The following is a 25,650-nucleotide window of genomic DNA, read 5'->3' as shown; positions in this document are numbered from 1 at the left end:
ACCGGTCGACAGGGAATGCTTACTCCTCCTGGGCACCTGACGGGACGTAAAATAAACAAACAAAACAAAAACATATGTGGAATTGATATATCCCAGTGAACACGAACAAAAAAAAACAACCCACACCAGATAATCTTCCTTATCTGCTTCATACTTAGAAATTTTATTGAACATAGATATTAATGATATAAACTGGTAAACCTCGAATAAATATTATCTGTTATGCATGATATATATTAATTTTGTAGCTTTTATAAACTTTAAATTAGTAAAATTGTATATGAATACCAATGTGACAACCAAACGATATAGGATAAACTTTTCTTTAGAGAGTGATGCTCATTATATGTACAGAACATACATTCATTTCTGTTGAGAATGTTGTATCGCATTGTAAATCATGATATATCAATTAAAAGTTTATAATTTCAGACCATTGTTTTCGAAAGAAATGCATTGATAATATTTTGAGATATCTATGAACTCATATACCTTTCCAATAATGGTCATTTATAAATTTTCACAATTTGAAATGTGAATTCGATACCGATTGCATCCTAATTTTCACTCAGACACGCATCATCGATTATGTTTTTCATTCATCCATTGTTATAATGAATTAATTAATGAATTTTGGGCACATTTGTGTTTTGGATTCCTTTGAGTGGTTTTACTTGTTTGTTTTTCATATCTTTAGGACGTTGTATGCTTGCATCATATTTTATATTTTAAATTGTCTTGATTTGTACTTTTTATCCGTTATGACATAATGTTGCATTCATGCTTATATGTGTAAGGATTATTCGTTGTGTATTCTATGGTTTTTCTTTTAATTATCAATTGTAAATTTTAGTATGTTGTACAGCGCTTTAGAGTATTTTTAGATAAGGCGCTATATAAGTGTACTGTTATTATTTATTATTATTATTTATAAAAATGACGTTTACTGTGTCAATGTCGCAATATATGGAAATTACTGATTGAAATTATTATCGATGGTGATGATTTGTCCATGGAGAGGGGTAATGTTGAAGGGGAAATTGTAAATTTACAGAGACGCAAATCCCCATAGTACAGTGCATGACGTCAGAAGAGAAATGTAAAACTTAATGTTAACTGATAAAGCAATAATAACTCTGAAATAAGTGTGTTGTACAAATGTGCTGCTATGATAGTGTTGTATGTAACTCTAGCTGTGATCATTAATAGAATTAAAACTAAGTTTAAAATCATCAAAATAAAGAATTTGGATTCTCTTGAATATAAAGCATTAGTACAAATCAATTTTTGTACGGGAAAACAATGGTGTAATTTTGCTCCTTTTGGAGCCTCTGAATAGATTTCCTAACACAAATATTGATAACAAGTTTGTAAAAACCTAATTTTTCAGTCATTAAAATAGCATATTTCAATTTTCCAAAAAAAAAAACAAAAAAAAATCAACACCAAAATGACAGTTAGTAGAAGAGAATGGTTCCCAGAGAGGAGAAGTTAACCCTTCGGTCACATCTAGCAAACCTGATGAACAGGCAGCAGGCACTTATCAGGAGCTTCCAGAGAGAGCACTGCCATAAAACTACGAAAATATCTGTTGATGCTTCACTTAAGGAGGTTCTTTTCAATTTAGAACTTTTGCTGTCAAATTCAAACGAAGCAATTTGTAATTTTAATCTGTTATTAAAATGTCTATGGGCAAAAGGTCTATATACCATAGCGGTCATCTGAATATCATATGTCAATCGAATGTCATGGGTCCTTGGAGATGACCTTAAAACGGATTCCCGTGTCACAGTAGGTGTGACACGCTATTTAAGGTGGTATGCTACACCAGAGAAATTTGATATGGATGAAAAGTGGATGGTATGTACAACAATATTTTGAAATTAAAAACTTTCAAATTTACTTTATTGAGTCAAAAATACAATATTAATGTGAAAGCAATCTGAGAAAAATTTAAAACCCCTGCTGGACTTGAACAAGCCATCTACAGTTCAGCAGTCGATGTGCTAACCTATTGAGCTACTCAGCTAGGCGAGAATTGTTTTTAAATGAATAGACAAATATTGCTGATATCTATATTTTCCCCCATGTTTTAAAAGGAAATCAGCCATTATCACGATGTAGAGTACTTCCTTAAAGAACCCCCACTGATCAATGCATAGGCCTAAATTTGATGCCCTTCACCGATATTGATGACGTCCAGATATGAGTGAAAACTTCTCAAGATGTAAGAGAAGTATCACAAATTCAGACTTATAAAAGTGAAGATAACGAACAGGGATCGATCTCATAACTCCTAAAAAGGTGAAGATAACGAACAGGGATCGATCTCATAACTCCTATAAAGGTGAAGATAACGAACAGGGATCAATCTCATAACTCCTATAAAGGTGAAGATAACGAACAGGGATCAATCTCATAACTCCTATAAAGGTGAATATAACGAACAGGAATTAATCTCATAACTCCTATAAAGGTGAAGATAACGAACAGTGATCAATCTCATAACTCCTATAAAGGTGAAGATAACGAACAGGGATCAATCTCATAACTCCTATAAGCAATACAAAATAGACAGTTGAGCAAACACGGACCCCTGTATATACCAGATGTGGGATCGGGTGCCTAGGAGGAGTAAGCATCCCCTGTCGACGGGTCACACCCACCGTGTTTGTTGTGTGTTCAGTTACTGATATGTGTTTGTTTAAGAGGTTCGCACCTCAGATTTGGAGTAATGTCATTTGTTTGGGAAGTGTATTGTTGATTTCTACATTGTAAGAGAAATAGGAAATCAAAAAGAAAAAAACTGGGGTCGCAACGCTTGTTATTGAGCTATAGTGTTCTAAACATGACCCTTTTGCGCTTAAATCTATTCATTTAAACTTGGTATTTTTGTCGGTGTCAACACAACATAAGGAACACAAATCAATCTTTACATGAAATAGATACATAACACTTCAGATAAAAAATAAATAAATTCATACTAGTAATGGGAATAAATAATGACCTTTTTGCACTTGATATACGAAAAACTTCATATCAAAATTGGTAGTTTAAAAAGACATATTAGGAGTAATGTCAATTTCTAAAATTTTACACAATTTTCAAGGTCTGGTCTTATAATTTAAAATGCAACTAAAAAAGTAGGGGTTGGAGATCAAATTTTTGAATTATTATACAAAATTTCGAGTAAATTAATAAGAACTTTTTTGAGAATCGGTGTTTTGTTTGGAAAAATATATCAACCAAGTTAATAGATTACAACATTTGAACTAGTTCCAAGTCTCAGCTACCTTTATCATGAATCACAAAACTGAAACACACGTGTAGGAATATAAAAATAGACGATATATTAGACGAAACAGAAACTGAAATATCACGCAGTTTAGAACTATTTGATTAACGAATCCTTCCGCCACAAAATATAGTCCCTGCCAAACCCTTCCCAAATTTGAATCGACACAATTTTTTAAACTGGATTGGGTTCAGTAATATGTTTGCACCCATGGAAATATTGAACCAATAAATACTTAGTTGTAGCATATGGCGCGGTTGTACTCAAAAGCTCAGGAGCTAACTTCCTTAAGTGTTCAGTTTCTGATTATTCTCCTGTAATGGGTTCATCAGTTTTCCCAGACTTGACTGATGTGTTTACCTTTCCTTTCTTTGAATCAATACCATCTGTATATTTCTCTTCTTTGTGTCTCCCAATCGTATTTCTCTCCATACATGTATATTGGATTATTTACTCTGAATGTATATGGAATTCATGATTTGAAAAAAAGAGAATAACAATTGCTTTCTTTGTTTGATTTCAGAAACGACTTTTTTAGTTTGCTGATACGATATAAAAGCTAAATGCATATTTTTGGAAAGCAGACAAGAATATATCAAAATTTCGCAACCAATAAGTTTTTACTCTAGGACGGGTCTAAATTAGCGATAGTCACATTGTGTTAATATTGTATAGATTAGATAATATTATGTAAAATATTTCACCGTTATAAAAAGTAGCATTCGGGGCATTTGATTTTTAAAAACCATCTTGTTTTATACCGTTGCTGATTTTAAGATAAAACTTGCAGAAGAGAATGTTTTCCTAGATTTCATAGCCAGCGATACTAGGAAATTAGCTCCTCAGCGTTTGAACACAACTGCCCATGATGTTCTGTGTATATACTGATTCAATTCTTACGTCACAGTTCCAAACACATCGTATAATTACGTAAACCTATCCAGCTGAAAAATGTTATGTCAATTAAAATTCTGAAGGATACGGAAAGGACTTTTCGTGATGGTTGGTTGTATGTATGTATGATATTTAGATCAAGAATATTTCACTCATATAGAGACGTCACTATTACCCGTGAATGTCTAAAACAATTAAGCCTATGCTCAGCGCTTACGGCCTTTGAGCAGTAAGATATCTTTATCGTGCCACACCTGCTGTGGCACAGGACCTCGGTTTAGCGGTGTCATCCGAAGAATCGATCTCATTTATTCGCCGTTTACAACAAGTAAGGGGTACTGAGGACCTATTCTAACCCGGACCTATAGCGGAAGGATTGTTTAATCAAACAGTTCTAAATTTGCACAGTTTTATCCAATATATCGTCAATATTCATACCCCATGACGCGAATTTCAATTTTGTAATTCATTATACAAGTAATCGGAATTTCTGATCCTTTCAGTTGAGTGATTTCGTGTCGTCATTTCCGACTATTTTGACTTCCTCAGCAATGTCTAAATGAGGTAAGAAAAACAAGAACCTGTCGGAGGAATTCGTGTAAAGTGTTTTACATATAGGCTCTGTAGAGTTTGTTGGTAATTAAAAAAAAGTTTGAATACAATAATAGAAGTATATTTGTAGGGAATGCAGGGTTTACATATGATTGACTAGAAGCCTGAACGTTTTATGACCAAGACTGTTGTTTATGTTGACGTGGCATCCTTTGTTAGTGGTTTAAATTTTACAGAATCGACGGTGTCATTTAAAGCAATTATCATGTGCCCGCTGTTCATTCATTCATTCTTTCTTTATTTCCTCCTAAAGGAGATTTACATACAACAATTATACATTAGAAATAAACATCACATAGATAGTATATAAGACAGAAAAAAAAACAATTATATTGTGAATACATGTTATAGGTAAGTTATACCACAGGTACTCGATTTAAAGAAAAATGTTTTCTCACATCGTACGTTAATATACGTATATTATATATGAAAACATACATACATATGCACACATCTATATTTACATATACACGTATATGTTCATATGCATAACCAGTTAATTTGCATCATTGGGCACAGTGTGAAATACGACATTGAGATATCTAGACTGGGCAGTTACATTGGTTTGCGATTGTTCGATTATGGTTGAAATTATGTAGCTAAACGAGACATTCTGTAGTACCAGGCTGCTGCATCCCTTAATAAACGAAAGTTAAGGAGATGTAAACTGGAGGATTGTTCAGAAAATGTAAGGCCTGGCAGAGACCTTCCACCTAAAAGAAACGTATATAGGTCACGACTGTCAAGTCCACACAACTCAGCGGATAAGTTAATATCAAAATTCTCTACTATTGTTTGCCACCAAGCTTCTCTAAATACAAAGGTTCCTTTGCATGCTGTTGAAGCATGTTCAAATACATTTGTAAAAACACGATGACAAATTATACACGTTTCGGGTGGAGTATCCACAAGAGTCCAGAGTTTCACTATGAATTTGCAAAGTTGAACTTCGTGCATGTCAGTAGGAATTTGCCAGAGCATGCTGGGATTTCTATTTTGGGTTATACATCTGAAGAGTGTGAATTCAGGGTCTCCGAGTATACGTGCTGATCTAGTTTCTGAAAAATGGCTGGATACAACAGAGTTTACAGTTCTTTTCCATTCTACTTGGGTGGGAAACATTCCACTTTGTAGATATGAGTGGAGATGTATTTGAAGGCAATACTTGTTGAGGAGATCGATCACATCCGGTATGAACCCATAATGTTTGTGTTTTGGAAAGTCGATGTATGAAAAAAGACGGTTAAGAAAGATCTGTTTAGTGAGGTTGTTTGTTTCCATCCGACATAGGCGACCAAAGAACTGTAATTTTCGTTTGTCTATTTCAGACACTATTGGCATTAGTCCGAACAGTGACTCACACATGTCCGATCGTGTTTGTTTGGGGAGATTCATAGCATGTTTACAAATAAAGTGCTGAAAGATGTTGAGGGAGCGAATATCTTTTTGTCTGAGATCACACCATAGTTCACTTCCGTATAAGACGCCAGGAAGAATAACTCGTTTATACAATTTGGATAAAGTCGCAGGGTTGAGGTGTTCATTGATTTTAAGAGCAAAATATGACTGTTGTCCTTTTCTGCATGCATTGGCAATCCTATCACTGGGATCCATTTTTGCATCAAGAAGAATACCAAGATGAGTGTAAGCTTTTGAGAGTTGAATAGTATTCTGGCCAAGTCGCCATGAGGTGAAGTTAATGCCTGTATCTGAGGGAGAGAAGCGCAAAACACTAGATTTATTTGCGTTGAAGGTAAATCTCCACCGTATTGAGTAGCTGTAGGCTGTGTCTAGAAGAACTTGGAGTGACCGTGGAGACAAGGCTACACAGGAAATATCATCTGCTAAAGCTGGATTTGAAGATTTTATACTGTAGATTCCGGTATTTGTGCAATTGTTTTGCAGTTCCTGTAGAAGGTCATTAATAAACACTAAATAAAGAAAGGTTGAAAGGACACCACCTTGCCTTACTCCTTGGGAAATGGGAAACCAGTCAGAATTCGTCTGGTTCACGGCAACTGAACAGAGAGTATCCTTGTGGCAATCATCAATGAGAGTCCATAAAGGTCCTGTCACACCGAGATGACGTAATTTGAGCATGAGACCATGCCTCCAGACTGTATCGAAAGCTTTTTGCGTGTCCAGAAAGGCAACATAGACAGGACTACCATGTTCTAAGTTGTGGAATATAGTTTCTTGGAGATTGAATGAGGCTGTAATGGATCCTAGTCTTGGTTGGAAACCTTGTTGTTGTGGGTTTGGAAATAGGATGGATGGTAGTATGTGATGGCGAATCCTTAGCATCAGTATTTTCTCAAATAATTTCATAAGACATGGAAGAAGAGCGATTGGTCGGTAGTTGTCGGGAGATTTTTTGGGCTTGTTATTTCCCTTGTAGATAGGTACTATGAGATCCTTTTTCCAAATAGTTGGGATTTTACCAATCTTGATTATTGCGTTGAAGAGGTATGAGATACATCTGGAAAGTGAGGGTCCTCCATATATAAGATGTTCATTTTGAATACGGTCCAGTCCAGGTGCCTTCCTGCGTTTAAGTTCCTTGATAAGGTTAGAGACCTCAGTTGAGGATATTTCTCCTCCCGGAATCGTTGAATATTGTTGATAACAAGTTGATTTCTTGATCGAAGTGTACGAGTTTTCAACAAGGGTAAAGAACTCTGAGTCAAAGTTTTTGCAGTCAGTTGGGTTGTAGACCCTTTCAAAGTAATTGGCAAAACAGTTTGCAATACAATCAGGCTTGTCGAACAGTTTTCCGTCAAGTTCAATTTCTGGATACGATTTCGTTTTTTTGGGACGCTGGCGTTTAACGAGTTTCCAGAATAACCTCACATCACATTCAGAGGCTTCATCAATGTCATGGAACACCGATGCCATGTATCTTTCATGTTCAGCATCTAACTCGTTTCGAAAGTCTCTTTTAGCTCGTTTGTAGTTCTTATAAGATTCGTGTACCATACCTCGAGGACGGCCTTGACTTAACCAGACGTTCCGTAAGTGGCGCTTACGGCCTTTGAGCAGTGAGATATCTTTATCGTGCCACACCTGCTGTGGCACAGGACCTCTGTTTAGCAGTGTCATCCGAAGAATCGCCCTCATTTATTCGCCGTTTACAACAAGCAAGGGGTATTAAGGGTCTCTTCTAACCCGGACCTATGACGAAAGGATTGTTTAATCAAACAGTTCTAAATCTGCACAGTTTTATCCAATATATCGTCAATATTCATACCCCATGACGCGAATTTCAATTTTGTAATTCATTATACAAGTAATCGGAATTTCTGATCCTTTCAGTTGAGTGATTTCGTGTCGTCATTTCCGACTATTTTGACTTCCTCAGCAATGTCTAAATGAGGTAAGAAAAACAAGAACCTGTCGGAGGAATTCGTGTAAAGTGTTTTACATAGAGGCTCTGTAGAGTTTGTTGGTAATTAAAAAAAAGTTTGAATACAATAATAGAAGTATATTTGTAGGGAATGCAGGGTTTACATATGATTGACTAGAAGCCTGAACGTTTTATGACCAAGACTGTTGTTTATGTTGACGTGGCATCCTTTGTTAGTGGTTTAAATTTTACGGAATCGACGGTGTCATTTAAAGCAATTATCATGTGCCCGCTGTTGTTTATAGAGGCTGTAATACGACCTATTAAAACGATTATTCTCATATTCATTTGCTTTTAGAAATGTTTTGGAAGTGTTACGCAATAGGTATCTCTAGATCAGGTAGATTTTAAATATTCTTGTTCTTCAATCCAAACCCGTCAACACGTTAATGTTAAATATGAAATTTAACTTCCGTGTTGTGATCAGTGCCGCCATCATGTTGCATGTGTGCTTGGTTTTTGTGGCTTTTCAACTGTCCTCAGGATATGGTATGGTGTTTTACTTATATCTCCTTTACCCATCTCTAATCTATACGTCTCATCGTTTTAAAAAAAAAATAGTACCATTCATTATTGTAAACTAAAAGATATATATACTATTTCTGCATTTTCTTTTTTATTATTATTTCGTTTGATTATAAGGTAAGAGGATATTTATAATTATGTTTACTGGGAAACTGCGCAACTTCGGACAGAATTGTAAACAGTGTGCTTATTACATAGTATGACTAATGTGGAATTCAGAGAATTCTGAATTTATAGGAAAAATCCCTATTTCTGTAGGGAATATTACACTAAAAAACTCTTTTAAAATGTGAAGTTACAGTAGATGATCTAAAGTATTACATGCCTTGAATGCAATTCATGAACAATGTAAAAAGAATTCTTCTTTGGGTGGAGTGTTTCCCCTGACAGTGTTAGAGCGGAAAAGCTATCATCTTTAATCGCATTTCTCCAAATAATTTCAGAATCAGTCCCTAAAAGTTAAATTCGGATATCAATGGAAATATATCGAAAAAAATATATTTGAATGATTATGGGTATTGTAACCTGTAAATAATAAACGTCATTTATATCCAAATGTCAAGTTTTCTAATGTAGAAGCTTTTGGATAAATTTTGTCTCATAGAAATACAAAAAAAAGGTTAGCTATAATGGAACACACGTTGTGTCCATGGGAATTCCAACACCTTGTTAGAGCACGTGATTACCACAAACTGCACAATCTGTAAATATTGTCAATAAATAACATCCGTATCTTTTAATAGCAATTTCAGGAACTTGTGCATATAATCAGAATGCTGTTTAACAGCGGAATTTTTGATGACTGATTACAAGATACGAGTATTTTAAAATATGTCCGTGTTCCAATTCATTAAAAAAGATGTTTATTGAGTCAGAAAGCCTGGTCTTTGATTTATGGAGAGGGATTGTGGTGTACAACTTTGACAAGTCATACGTTTTGATCAGAAGCTGTGTTTCTAGTACATGTATGTTTTACGTCAGTTGCTAATATTTCAGACAATATTGCTTTTCGAAAACCTGCGCAGCAGCAGTATCCCTTTTGTACCTGTAAAGGGGAATGGGGAGCGGATCTAGCGGTGGACGGTCTCAGATCAAACCTATCTTCTAATGGACGACAATGTACAATATCGGCAGACGAGAAACAAACAGCTAGGTGGTGGGTGGATCTAGGAGGTGTCTTCAGTATACATCACATAACCATATACTACAGGACGGACAATGTGGCCTGGGGTAATTTTTAATGAATTATTCAATACAAGTTTAGATGTTTGAAGGTATAGCATCACATTTCATCACGAAGTAGTGCTACGCTGTACAAACTTACAATCTTACATATTATATTTTCAAATAAACATGAAATGATAAATAAGAAACACTAAATTGTAACTTACTGGTGATAAACATGTTTAATTGTCAAACCGTTTAATATATTAACATGTCTCAAAAGTGATTACATATTCAAGGGATCTACAGTCGTATAACGTGGGGGATGTCATGGTATTTTGTCGTTAGCTATCACCGCTATCACATGATCAGCTCTATAGCTATAGCGAATCAGCGCTTGCTCCTACTGCAAGCTCTAATAACTAAAGCGCGCGAAATAATCCAAAACGAGGCTGAACATTCGTCTTGTATTGTTTTTGTATGATCCCAATAGTTCGTCATTGAAAAGGACAGAGAGCTCGCAGTCATATCTCCTTGATATCAGATTAGGAACTTACGTATCCTGTCTCAATATCATCCTAGACTTGTGGTCACCTACATGATGCTTAGCGTTGCATTAGGCCTAATATATTCCAGATTCTAGTAATTCTTGCTTGTTCGAGTTGTCGTTTGTGCGGTACGGTATATGTGTCCAAAGTTTGGTTGGTCTATAATGGTAGGAACACATGACTTAGATACAATGGGTAGCAACGATTAGCCGACTAAACGATTACTCTGTTGAAAAATGGTAATTTGTTAGAAAATTTATAACCGATTGGCCGGGTTGATTGTAGTCAAGAAATACTATCATGCCTGTATTGCATGTGTTAAAAAAGCATTTAAATAATACACATATATACCAACTGGTGTCCAAATAAATGTCTTAAAATGGCATTAATATATATTTGTAGTCTGTGTCACAAGATTTGTCGCACAACATTAATTTTATTGTACATATTTATATGACAATATTTGATGTTAAATGACCATGATGAACTTGGATATAAATTTCGACAGCCATGTGAGATTTTTCTGTCTCAAACTGCTGCAACGTCATTGGATTTTGACGTTATATGTTCTATGATTTACTTTACACGATCAAGTCAAACATTTTGTATTCTTTAAATTTCAATTTGATATAGCTTTCTGGTGGACAACCTTGGAGGTGTTTTAGTTTACACTTAAAGTGTTAACAATTTTCAGTTATGCTCTTTCTGGCTGTCAAATTAGTTTTTGAATCGTAGTTCAAGTGATGATTTTGATCATTTTGAATTTTCTCGAAGCTCTTGAATTTATTCACTAAACTGTGGGTATAATTTAGAAGGTTGGTGGTATCTTCCCAGGTACATTGTATCTGGGTTCTCTCTTCCCCCAATAAAAATTGAGCGCCACCAGATAACTCAAAAGTTGTTGAGTGTGGCGGAAAACAGCAAAACAGTCAATCAATTTACTCGTGTGAGATAGGGAAATTTTACGTCTGGAACAAGATACACTGTCTAGGACTTGATATAGCGGCTGCAAATCCTGTCCCCTTGGTGGAATGTCCCTATCCCACACTCGTACTAATAAAGGATTCTATTAGTATCATTAGAACATGTAGAAATTTATTTACTATTAAGCAAATGCTGAAATATTTAAATATTGTGTTAAATTAAAATGCACCATTGCTGCAAGAGGATTATGAAACCTTTTTTCGGGATAATCACCACCTTGGCATTTTGGTATATATTGCGATTTTTAATACGCTACAATTTTTTTCTCGTCAACCTTATATGTCTTACGGAATCAAGATTTCACCGTCCAAATCGCATTGTCCGCTTGTAATCAAATTAAATACCGATATTTTAGTAAGCCTCGTTCTCGCGTTACAAACGTTATCGTGGTTCGTTTTCCAGACTTTTTGCTCGTCAGAGATTTACGGAGACAGTTGAGTGTCTGGTCGCGCGAGACTAATGTATTCAGACCAACCAATATATTTTCATTAAGAGACATTTGATTTATTTCTTATCTTAACCCTATTTAAAACAGGTAATTTCAAAAGCATTTTAAGGTAGCTCCATCCTCATGTGACTTATTAATATTGATGGTTGAAAGTGGAAAAGCTAAATTAATTTTCAATCTATATACATGTAGCTTAATTTAATCAATAACCAAAGAAAATGTGTATGTTGCCACCTTTTAGTTCACCTGAGCTGAAATATCAAGTGAGCTTTTCTGATCGCCTGTTGTCTGTCGTCTGTCCGCCTGTCTGTATGTTCGTCTGTCTGTCAGTCTGTAAACGTTTTACATTTTCGACTTCTTCTCCAGAACCACTGTGCCAATTTCAACTAAACTTGGCCAAAAGCAGCCTCTGGTAAAGGGCGTTGCCATTTGTTCAAATGAAGGACCATGTTTTTTTCAAAGGGGATATAATCACAAAAATAGGGTGGGTACATTTTAGAAATCTTCTTCTCAATAACCACTGGGCCAGAAAAGATGATATTTACATGAAAGCTTTCTGAGATAGTGCAAATTCAATTTTGTTCAAATCATGGCTGCCGGGGTAGGATGGGGCCACAATAGGGGATCAAGGTTTTGCATACAAATATGTAGGGAAAATCTTTAAAAATCTTCTCAAGAACGAATGAGTTGGAAGAGCTGAGATTTACATGAAAGCTTTCTGATACAGTGCTGATTCTAGTTTCTTCAAATCGTGTCCCCCGGGGTTAGGTTAGGGTCACAATAGGGGATCAAAGTTTTACATAGACATATATAGGACAAATCTTTAAAAATCTTCTTCTCAAGAACCACTGCGCCAGAAAAGCTGATATTTACATAAAACCTTTCTGACATAATGCAGGGGTAGGGTTGGGCCACAATAGGGACTAAGGTTTTATATGCAAATATACATGGAAAGTCTTCCGATATGGACCAAGGTGAATCAGCTGAGCGATGTGGCCCATGGACCTCTTGTTTAAGATGCCAAACATACAAAAACAGAAGTATAGATCAACATCAGAAAATCACATATTTTTGTAAAACAGAATAATAAAAAATAGATAAAAACTTGCTAAAATGACAAATTGTCAATGTCAACCGTCTAGAAAAACTGCCCATATATAAATGTGTATAAATTGTGGATAATAGGGAAATCATTGTATAATAGACATACAGTAGAGGAAATAGAAGTATAGGAGTTATTGCCCTTGACAACATTTCCCCCCTTATAAATACATGTACTTGATTATCTATGGAAAATATAAATATTTTCACTATTAATAGTTTACCATATTTTGTTTTATTTTATTCAGTAAATGAAATTCCTCTGAAACGTATACTTTTATCTTGCGCAAAGTTTGATGTAATAAAGATTTATGTAAAAATTCTATGACATCACACCAGGATCGATCTACCTTAAGGTAAGGTTTGCAACAACAGGGAGATAACTCTTGATGTACAGATGTACATCCGTCCACGTGATACTTTTTGACGTCACGTTGAAAACCAACGTTATGACGTACATGGTTACATAGATGTATCGTGGGGAAAATGTCACAATATTTTCTCGTTATCTACTACCACTGTCAAGTGTGAAGCGGTTTATGTGTAAATCTGCACGACAAGTGTTTCTCAAATGATTATTTTCTTTTCTTTGATACTATAAAAGCCTATACAATTCTTTATATAAAGTATGCGCTACGGTAATTTCGATTTTATGTTTTGACATTGAAATCGCCCCTATCGGGCATCAGCATTTAGAATATAGAAAGTCTGTTGTTTGTAACAACGGCTTGGCGCAGGTAACTGATATGATTATTGTTCGCTGAGGAAGTGGGATATATTTTGATACTGTTATAATCGATCATGTTTGCAAATAGTATCCTCAAAGTTGACAAGGTCTGAGATTTCGAGTAAAAAATTAAGGTGCTAGGAATTTTATTGAGATTCCCAAGCATTTTTCAAATAAACATGAATATGTATTACCTTTCTTCCTTTAAACGATGCTATGACACCTTCTACTTGCACAGAAGCGATTTATCGCATGATTTTGAAATATTCTTAGTTTTGTCTAACTAAGGAACATCTGCATTACGGCATTTTTGGTCCGTTCACTCAATTGTTCTGGAAAAAAATCATATCATTCAGAAATATTTTCTTTAGTTTTAAGCAATCCTAATATGATCAACTCATCATATGTTAAAGCATCAACAACTTGAACATTTGGCGAGTTAGGACAATTTGTGACCAAAAAGATGTTGAATTTTGCTGATTCAAAAATTTAATGAATTCCCCAAAAAATAGATACAAATCTTTAAAAATGCAATAATTATATATCCCTATCCCAAAAGAGCCGCTAATTATGTTATGGATCAGCAGAATTCAAATAACAAAGACAATTTTAAAAAATAACAATTTATTTACAATTATTGAAAGAAAGATATAACATTATCAAAATACTAACTTACAATAGGGAAAGAGTAATTCTCTCTGTTGCGGGTTTGAATGCCGAGTTGAATTCACACATAAAACTGGCATAAATCAGCTGTTAATTCCATTCAAAATTTTGTAAATCCCCAGATATATCATAAAATACGTTTAATCACCTATTCTTAAAGTATACCAGAGCTTACTATCCTAATTACAAGTGTATTTATACTAAAACAATGAAAGACACAACCATCAGCGTAGAAAAGTGATGTTCAGAGTAATGGAAATCGTAGGGATAAACGTCACGCTGTATATACATGTAATTAAGTGTATTAAGGGTTTGATTCCTTAATCTTAAAAACCATGCTTGCTGTTTATGAAAATGGTATTTGTCAGATTAGTAACAGGTCGTGTTGATCGTATAAAACGATGTCATCCAATGATAAACCGACATTACACCTTATAAGGAATATATAGGCGTGGCATGATTTTCATTTTTATCTCTTTGCTAAAAGAATAGACAGGTGTCTAAGATGAAGGATCTATAGAATTAAAAACTTTTTCAAGATACTTCGGAAACAATTCAAAATTATATATACATGTACATGGTGCTATCTCTAGTATCTACACATTTTTGACAAGTATTAATGTATACAATGAACAAACCCCAGATGATTTGAACTCGGATAGAAGAACTACTCGTGAGGACCTCTACGTGATCATATCCGGTCATTCTTTGTATGATTATCCTAATTAAAACATTGATGACTTGATTTTCAGATGAAAAATACCATTATAAGGGAAGGTTTTTAGGATTCCATGTCTACGTATCCAACACAACCAACAAACTAGACGGTCATCTGTGTGTCCGTGATACGAATTACAATGTATCCACCATACTACCCGTGGCCAACATAAACTGTCCAGTGCACGGAAAATATGTTATATATTACAATGAAAGACTTCCATGGCTTACCTATCCTGGTGGTTATTCTACGTACGCATTCAATGAACTTTGTGAAGTCGAAGTTTACGGTAAGCTTGAAATAGTTGATTATGATATCAAAGTCCTCTACTTCGTAAAAATATGTATATTTCAAATCTTTTTATTTTACTAAGGTTGTCCTGTACCCGGTTACTACGGACCTGACTGTACTGTACCTTGTCCTGATAACTGTAGATACTGCCACATAGATACTGGAGCCTGTCAAGGATGTAAACCTGGATACCAGGGACATCAGTGTGAACTACGTATGTCTTAACATATTGTAAAGTAATGTTCATATTGTGGGACAAAATTCATCACGTGATATACATGCTATTTTTAATTCCAGCATTTTTTTTTAAAATTTACTGATAAACTATGAATGGTGTGTATTACTAAGATGTTTGGAATTTTAGAAAATACTCATATTCTTTTGTGCCTGTGATATGGACAGAAGGTACAGGTATAAAGAATTAAAAGCAAACAGATTTAAGTACACAATTTCAATAAATAACAACGTGTGAGAAAATGCTCAACAGATATATATATATATATATATATATATATATATATATATATATATATGAATGTATCCATTGTTAGAAATATGCACAAAAATTGTTTGAACTAATGTTCAAAAATCAATAGAAAGCTTAATTCATTTCGAAATCGAAACCACAAATGTTGTGTGATGGAAATCTAATCTGAATGACAGTCTTGTTTTCTACAATACTTGCAGCATTTCGTTTGTAGCTTGTAGTCCTCATTATTACGGAGAACTTTGCAAGAAGCCATGTGGTAGCTGTAGTGCCGGGGTTACGTGTAACAACGTGGACGGAACCTGTCCAAACGGATGCGACGTTGGTTTCTACGGATACAAATGCATAACAAGTATGCTTACTGATAAATCATAGAAATGTCGTGTACCAGAAAAAATCTGTAGCACAATGTTGAGTTGTAATTAACGAGACAGTGTGAAAGTTAATATTTTAGATGATGATTATCAAAACTTTTCCCTGTTCATTATTCATCGCTTCTAAATTTGAACAGCATTGTTTGTAACATTTATTATTACAACTGTATTTTAAAATAATTTTGCATTGATTGTAAATATTGTAATTGTGCTTATACTCCAACTGCCTTTTCAAAAGATTCTTCAGAACTATGCTTCAGTTTTGGACATATGTAATATCCTGGCCGATAGGATGGATTAATATGAGTTACTATACCAATACAGGATTCCTAAATTCACAAAAACCTTAACAAGTACGGATGCATTGCTGAATCTAGTAAATGTTCTACCAAGCCCTTATATTTGCTCTTCACGAAATTATTAACAACTCTGAAGGACAAGCTTTAAAAGTACTGTGACAACATATGCCAGGAATGGTGTAAATGATATTTGGATTCTAAATCTATTAAATTTGATTGATTGAATAAATACTGTTTTAACGTCCCTCTCGAGAATATTTTACTCATACGGAGACGTCACCATTCCTGGTGAAGGGCTGGAAAATTTAAGCCTGTGCAGCCTTTGAGCAGGGAGGAATCTTTATCGTGTCACACCTGTGGTGATACGGGACATCAGTTTTTGCGCTCTCATTCAAAGCATCGCTCCATTTAGTCGCCTCTTACAACAAGCAAAGGGTACTGAGCACGTATTCTAACCCGGATCATTAAATTTCTAAACTTTCCTCAAATCAACATCACAATGTTTGACTTTAAACGTCCATTCCTCACGATAATTGACAGACTAGAGTTTTGACATCATATATATCCTTTTTTAAACAAAAAATGAAATATTCATATCTACTGATCAATCATCCAAAAAAAATCACTTTGATAAACACCACACAGAAGTACTCTGAATTTGAAATCAAAATTATGCTAGAGTTCTTCATTGACAATATCTTCATAATGTTTGTTGATCAGGTCTTCCAACACTATGTTGGAATTCCCATGAGCACGAATTGTTCTTTGTTAGCTGATATTTAGTTTATATCCGTTTGAGGCAAAGGACCTCCCAACTTTAGCTGTGACAAATGGCTCTCGATGATTAACATTAAGGTTTGAATTTCGCAATGACCCAGCATGTTAATTAATACCTTAACTTAGAGATGTAACATTTTATTTGACTGAAGGTTTCATTAGCTATGTCGTCTTTTGAATTCGGGTTTGTCTGTTTTTGTTTATTATTTTTTTCATATTGATCGAATATTTTTTATATTGATCACAGGGTTGGTTATACTTCTCTTTTCCATTATGAAAGGTGAAGGTAACGAAAAGTGATAAATTTCATAACTCCTATAAGCAATACAAAATAAAGACTTGGGCAAACACGGACCCCTGGACACACCAGAGGTGAACTCTGGTGTATAGGAGGCGCAAACCTTCCCTGTTGACCGGTCACACCCGCCGTGAGCCCTATATCTTGATCAGGTAAACGGAGTTATCCGTAGGCAAAATCAGTGTCCCGAGAACGGTCGAACAATCGCTATAAAACACGTCAGACAGTATTTGAACCAATGATTGGGTTTATTGGCAAACTAGATCGTTATAACGACCATATAATTTGCAAAATGCTGACTTCAATCTGACACCCCTGTACCATCCACTTCTTTGTCAGCAGCTTGCATCGATTTAAAAACGGACTATACCCAAGACAAACTCTTGCGTATCAAATTAGGTGAGAGATATAAACACCATATACCGGTCGTGATGGCATATTGCTACATATTGTCAATAGAGAAGCTTAAATCATCTCGTTTGTCATAAAGTTGAGTTGTTAGTTTGCCGTTAATATCTACTTTCTATGAAATATGTAAGTATGAAGCAGAAGTGGACAACTTTGTGGTGTCTTTTATTTCGAGTTAACAGGGATATATCGATTCAACAGATGAATAAAAGGTATTATTGTTAATTGATAAAACGTCGTCGATATATCTAAATGTCTATTTCATGATGAAGAATGTTGCTTATGTTGACGCCATCTATCCCTTTGTAAATTTAAGTTAAAGGGACTAGCGACACTGTTCGGAAGGAATATTATCCATGAACCACGCTGGTTTAAGTCTGCCTTTAAAATGAAGACTTTACTACGATTGTTTGTATGAGTTTCATGATATGATTCAAACACGACTATTTACAGCGAGATCGTGTTTATTGATAAGAACTAAACACGTTTGTTTTTTAAAGTCTTTTTAAAAAGCATTTGAACTAAATGCATTTATCAAAATTGAATGAAATGAGTTATACTCTGTTTACTGCAAACATTCAGGTTCGACAGATGCCTTTTCTGGTAGATTTTTGGGGTTTTCGTTATACGTATCAAACACGACCGACAGAACAGAGGGAGAGTCTGTCATTGGGAACATCCATAATAATAAGAGTTTAGTCTGCATTCTGGTGTCGATTAATCCAAGTATATACTATTTGTGGTTTCTTCAAATAACGTATTGAAAACTACCAATGGAACAGAGTAAAGTTTCGCGTGTACGTCTGTCTGTGTGGCAAACAAACTTTAACTTTGATCATATGTTCTACACCATAAGAGGCAGACCTTTCATATTTGGTATCTGTATATCTCATTGTAAGAGCTTTCCATTGACACCAAATTGTTTGACCTGGTGAAATCAAGATTGGCCATTTTTGCTACTTTTAAAAAACAAAATTAACATAAGTCTGATATTTCAAATCGTAAAATGTGCTATTTTTGTGTTAAGCATGTGCATTTTTTCAAAAGATACCACATTTGTTGACTTTGTGACATTGACCATTGACTTAGTTTTAGTAAATTTTCAAGAAAAATTTAACCTTGGTCATATCTACTTTTGAAATAGCGGTACATTTTTAAAAAATATTTGATATGCGTAGTTCATGTGACAAAACCTTTCCATTGATACCAAAATATTTGACCTCGTGATCTTTACATTAACATTTGAGCTACTTTAGAAAAGTCTCATATAACCCATATCTTTTAAACTGTAAAGCACATCTTTACAAGTCAAGGGTCTCTGATTAGTTACCTCGCACTAACCTTGACATCAGTCATCCTTCAAAACATGGTCTCCTGCAGCATGTAGCGTGGAGCCAATAAGACAACGGCCTTCCTAATTGGTCGAAAACGAAATTAAACACGCATGACGCGGCTTCGGCAACATGTAGAATGTGAGACCATCGTTTGATTTTCGGAAATTTATTTTCTTTTAAAGAAACAATAAGACGAAGTTCTAGAATACGAGCCACGTAAAAACGATGGATTGTCAATTGTGTTTCAACAAATTAAACAAGTTATTTAAAACTGAAATAGATTGATAAATAGCTACAACATTTAAGGGACGAAAATGCGAATTATTAATTACGTTGCATATTAAATCAACATGCAATGTTCATGATGTTGAGAAAAGTACATCACGAAGACCATTGTTTACTTTCTAGTTTTGCTCTCACCAAACTTGCATCTTAAACAAGGAATCTCGTTGTATGATTTAATTATAGCTTATTGCGTCATCCTCTGTTCCAAACCCATGTTTTGAATGGCGACTGATGTCAAGGGTTAGTGCAAGGTAACGAATCAATAACATTTGACTAGTGAAGATGATAAAGCATTGCTTTAATATTTAGCATGAACATCTTTGTGAGAAGACTTTTCCATTGGTATCAAATTTATTTATCTTGTGATCTTGAAATTCACCGCTGACCTACTTGGATAATTATTCACTGAAATGTTGTAATCCAGGGGCATCAGTGTTTCACAAACATATGTTGTTAAACAAATGAAAAATAAGACTAAATATATTGTACTATGTCGGTATCAATTGTTTGATATATAAAAAATTCAGACCTTTCAGGGAGTTTTATAATAATAACAAATAAAAACCTTCACACTAAGAGACAATATAATCATTTTATAATTTCGCCAATGTAAATAGAGAAAATTTGACCTAGCATTTACTTTATGTCTTGCTCCTTATGGATACGTGAAATTGAGGAAAGCAGGTAGCATAAAATCAAGAGTTATGTTCTTGGAAAGAATAAACAGAGTGTGTGAATATATTTCATGATGAGATCAGGTATGAGTTAGTGGGTTTGCGTAATCAATGAATTAGAGCGTAAGACTCTCAGGCACTAGTCAATTTTCATCGTAATTTTCAGCTTGCCCTGTTGGTTGGCATGGGGAGAACTGCTCACAGCCGTGCGGCAACTGTTTAACCTGTGACAGGTTTAATGGACAATGTACATCACCTTGCTACCCGGGCTGGAAAGGACAATACTGTATTGATGGTATACCTATGTGTGACAGTAACTGTTCCTTACTCCCTGAAGCATATTGTTTTTAACGCAAATCTACTATAAAATTTATCTATTTAAATTTCTTTAACGATACCTTATGTCAAAATAGTAAACGTATTTGTCGATATATGAAGTTTGTATTTATTATGACGTCAGGATGTCCCAATGTTAAACCCCAATGTGATTAGGACATACGGTCTGTCGATGTTTACAGAGCCTGTTCTGCGTACGATCAATTTTTAAATCGAGGTATGCTATTGACAAACATGATTGATGACGCTTGGGTTTAAAGAAATTAAATGGTCGTTATAACAATCTAGGTTGCCAATACAACCTATCAAAGGGTCATACGCACTTTTACTTGTTTTATACCGATTGTTAGGCCATTCCTGGAACCCTGATTTTGACAATGAATAATTTCGTTTACCTGATCAGGATATAGGGCTCGCGGCGGGTGTTACCGGTCGGCAAGGGATGCTTAACCCTCGTAGGCACCTGATCCAACCTCTGGTGTGTCCAGGGGTCCGTGTTTGCCCTACTATCTATTTTGCATTGCTTATGGGATTTATGAGATTGATCACTGTTCGTTATCTTCACCTTTCATTAATGGACGATATGGAATATGTTATTAGATAAACCTACCTTGGTTTTTCTAATCAAACTTTCGCCACTGTTGAGTTTTGATTGTGTTATCAAGAAATTGGAGGGTAGTTTTTTTCATACTGATTTTGACTACGGACTACTCCGTTTACCTGATCAAGATATGTGTAGTGGGGTGTTATTTGACAACAAGGGATTAAACACCACTGATTAGGAACATGATATAAATAGCTTTCATTTCATAAGGTCTTTAGTTTCTAAGATTATTTAATGACTTGTTTTTTTTTTAAATTTGCCATTTACCCAAAAGCACGTCATTCCAGACTCTTTACTGTGTAGAAGGTCCATGGAATTTTCATTCAACGCAACATTTTATTACAATTAATCTGCAATGAAGACACGAACGTTTTTCCTATTTTAAAAGCATAATTTTTCGATTGTCTATTTTGATGTCATACTTTTTAGTAATCAGTTGTTTTCTTGTTATGAGCAGTTAAATATCTGGTATCCATAAGATGCATGACGAGTGTAATTTTATTCTTTCTTTAGTGGAAAATTCAATTGAACCCTACAGTTTTTATGGAGTTCTCGCAGCTCTCTTCGTCAGTGCGATTGTGAATGCAGTGATGATTACCTATGCGTGTATGAGGTGTGTTGCAATAGTAATATTAGTTTTAAATGCTTTACTTGCTCGGTCCGACGATTCGCTCACATATATAGTAAACATCCATTACAGTGTATCATTTTAAAATACCACACAAGTCCCATTTGTAATGTATATCAAACATACATGTAACATTGTTTTATTTTAGTCAGTTCGATATATAGAGTTTTAGGTCTTACGATTATTTTGTCATTACTGAATGTATTTTGGTGATTTTGGCTGTCCTGTCACAACCGGCACTTGCGTAGATAGCGTTATAACAAGGGCATCCTACGCTGTTTCCCGATCCAAATTAGTTGCGTGTGTAGACATCCCAGATTTCAGTCGCTGCTCTTGCTCTTCTTAATATTGACCAAAACAAGGTGTTTATTGGCCTTTGGGGGATATAATTCCACTCCTGAATAAGGGTCTGCGTGTATTGAATGACATTACATCGGACGTTGACGCGCTTTTCAACACGCCTGTCCTGTTCGTCCCACAAATGATCCATTGGGGACAAACCTAGATTGTATGATAACCAATCAAGAACTGGACGTTGTTTTGAGCCAGAGAGCCACGTCAAATCCTAGTAAGACGGGGAATCGTGTTGTCCTGCTGCACTGTAAGGTTACATTGATGGGACATCGCGTTGTACTGCTGCAATGTAAGGTTACGTTGATGGATAAAAGGAAGGACGTCTTGTCTTAAGATTGGATACCGATATAAAACTGCTGTAAGATTGTCATGGAAAACCACGAAAAGTATTTTCACGCTTTGAGATATTCCTAACCACAACATATCAGAACCTCGCCCGAATGTATCGCTTTCCGTTACGCAAGCGTCAGAATATTATCTATCACGACGTTGATAAACATGAAGTCGTCCATCTGACATGTTAAGCGTTAAGCGAGACTCGTCACATAATAAAACTCATCTCCAATAAACCAAACGAAACCGATTATGTCATGCAGCCACTGTATTCGACATTGACGTCATATTTGAAACAAACAGCAGTGTCACCTAAATGCACATCAACTGCTTCTAGAACCGACCGAAGCTGAGAGTAAATCTCCAAATATGAATTATGAGGGACTGCTCCAAGATTCGGTGAAGACATCAATCAGTCCAAGTATTTAGCCGAGCCGAATCTCATCCGAGATTACCCGGATGCATGCTTTCATGAAAAATCTACTGAAAGCATGCAGCGTCGACTGAATTTTAACTTTAAAGTTAACTGAAGAACATTAGCACAGTGCACGGAGGTAGCTCAGTGTCAACTTTGTTTAAATTTCGTCCACTTGTCTAATGATCATAGTTCAAAATCCGAACCTGTGTTTCATTTTCCCGCTATTATATAATCAACACTAGGTACTATCGGTAGTTTAGCAATGTAACTTTCTAAGCTTGCGCACACCAAACTGTGCTCTTAAGGTTTCATACATTTTTTTCTTCATTTTTCGATCCTGATGTCGAAGGCTTGAAATTTCAAGTCTGGTTGGAACACACGCCCCTCTAACCCTGAAACAAACTCTAAACGGCGTGACAGACTGTGCCCTGTCCTAGAAAAACAATAATTTTGCTCTGGTGTGATACATACATTTATGATGAATTTGTGTATTTTTCTATCAAACTAGAACACTGATTGTGAAATTCATCATTAGCCCATAGAAAATTAGTTTGATATTCAGTGAGTAAAAGTTTGTATTGTCTGTAGCATTCCAATTCTCAAGTTCCATAATATTCTGAATATACAATAATATATACATAGCTACAGAAAAGAACGATTGGGAAGACACAGAGGAAAGGCATACACAGAAGGCAATGGTTCCCAAAGAGGAGAAGTTAACCTATCAGTGACATCTGAAAACGTTGGTGAACAGGCAGCAGGCACTTATGAGGAGCTTCAAGATAGAGCACCACCACCAAACTACGAAAACGTCACTTAAAATCATTGTTGAGCAGGTTCTCTTCAATTTGGAGCTGTGGTATGAAAATCAAAGGAAAGAATGGGATTTTAAACTTTTTTTTTTTGCAAATTGTTTAAAAACTGTCATTAAAAATGTGTGTAAATAAGAAGTGCATGGGCCGTAACGGTTAACTGAATCTATAATTAGTAGGCACATTTATCGTAGTTTCTTCATAATATTTGTCAAAGATTGGATGGTTGATTGTTTTGTCTCATCGAGGACTTCATTTTAATTTTCACTTATATTGAGACATCACCAGCTGTAGTGGGAAGTATCACAGGTTTAGACCTATGCTTAGCTCTCAGAGCCGAAGCGATGAGGGGTCTTTAACGTGCCAACACCTACCACGACAGTTACCACCGATTCTAAGATAAAATTCAAAGACCAGTGATTTTCACTTCTAAATGCCGAACGTTTGACAAAGGAGCAATTATTACTTATATTTACGTCTGGTACTTGGTATGGCACGAGGGGGAGGGGGTCATGACCTACCTGGTACGATACAATAACTTTATTCAAAGATTGGCGCGAAGTGACAATTCAAATGTGATGATTAATACCGAAACACCATCCCATGTATCCCTGCGTGCATCTCTTCTTAACTATTTGATTAAACATATCTACTTTGGAGTCGCAGCTCTCCGCACTATTTGCAATAGTTTTTCAAACAAATACATGTAGGGCATCCTTTTCCCCCAAGCAAAATCCTTACTAATTAATGATTTTAAAAAAAATCAAAATTTCAGAAATATAAACTCAGACATTTGTATGATTTATAAAGAAAATATGATTGCGACATATCAAGACGAAAAGCTTCATTGTTACCATAAAAATATGCTACCTATATATGCTACGATAAATATTGGTGTAAATTTACTCCTCATTCTGCACTACAACAACAACAACAACAACACAACGACTAAGAGTAAGAATAATTTCAGAACATTGGATTTTATGACAGCAGGTGTCATGAAGCATATTTATGTGAGAATATCTCAGATGATTCAGATTTGTTTTCGAATTATTTGGGCCCGTACCGTACGAATCCAGGTTATAATAGGTCCTCAGTACCCCTTATGTGTCGATAGAGGCAACTAAAGGTAGGCGGTCTTTCGGATGAGACCACAAAAACCGACGCCCGTGTCACAGCAGGTGTTGCACGATAAAGATAAAGACCCCCCCCCCCCTGCTCAAAGGTGTAAGTGGCGAGCATAAGTATATAATTTGTAACCCTTCATCGGCAATAGTGACGTCTCCATATACGTGAAATATTATCAAGTCAAATGCTAAGGAATATACAATCAATCAATAATTTTTAAATCAATCAAAACACTTAATTAAATTGATATTGTGGGGCATATTCATTTTATCAGACGAATGTGAATTATCTTGGAATCTTTTTGAAAATATCCATAAGATTATTGAGATATGCACATAGAATATTGTTTTGTACATGTATATATATATGAACGGCAAACTAACAACTTAACTTTGTGATAAACGGGACGATTTGATAATCAGTTGTTATAAAAAAAAATCATGGAATCTATTCTTTTTATTAAAGATAAATTTGTCATCAAAATGTGTTGAATGATTATTATTTCAATTAGATGCCTTCATTTTAACACCTACATACCCACACCGTTGGTTGCCATTATATGTATGATGTTGGGACACAGTAGCGTGTATCGAGCGGCACAGGATTTGTATTTCTTGATTGACATTTATAAGAAATACAAAGGCTATATTTGGGACTGTAACCCTCCCATGTTTTGTTGCGGGGGATGGACATGTACCATCTAGAGTTGCATCCGCTCGCCAAAT

General features: G+C 35.3%; 1 protein-coding gene across 1 annotated transcript; it reads left to right on the top strand.

Annotated features, from left to right (window-relative positions):
* Positions 1–8,602: 8,602 nt before the first annotated feature.
* LOC125663256 (uncharacterized) lies at positions 8,603–25,392 on the top strand. Its single transcript, XM_056147639.1, has 8 exons — positions 8,603–8,693; positions 9,726–9,959; positions 15,120–15,374; positions 15,459–15,590; positions 16,078–16,215; positions 20,479–20,607; positions 21,766–21,865; positions 23,628–25,392. The coding sequence occupies exons 1-8, from the start codon at positions 8,603–8,605 to the stop codon at positions 23,803–23,805; spliced, it is 1,257 nt and encodes a 418-aa protein (XP_056003614.1). The 3' UTR covers positions 23,806–25,392.
* The last annotated feature ends 258 nt before the right edge of the window (positions 25,393–25,650 follow it).

The sequence above is a fragment of the Ostrea edulis genome, chromosome 8 (genome assembly GCF_947568905.1).
Source record: "Ostrea edulis chromosome 8, xbOstEdul1.1, whole genome shotgun sequence".
NCBI lineage: Eukaryota > Metazoa > Mollusca > Bivalvia > Ostreida > Ostreidae > Ostrea > Ostrea edulis.
Note: the sequence above shows the minus strand (reverse complement) of the source record. Positions and strands in the feature narration are given on the sequence as shown.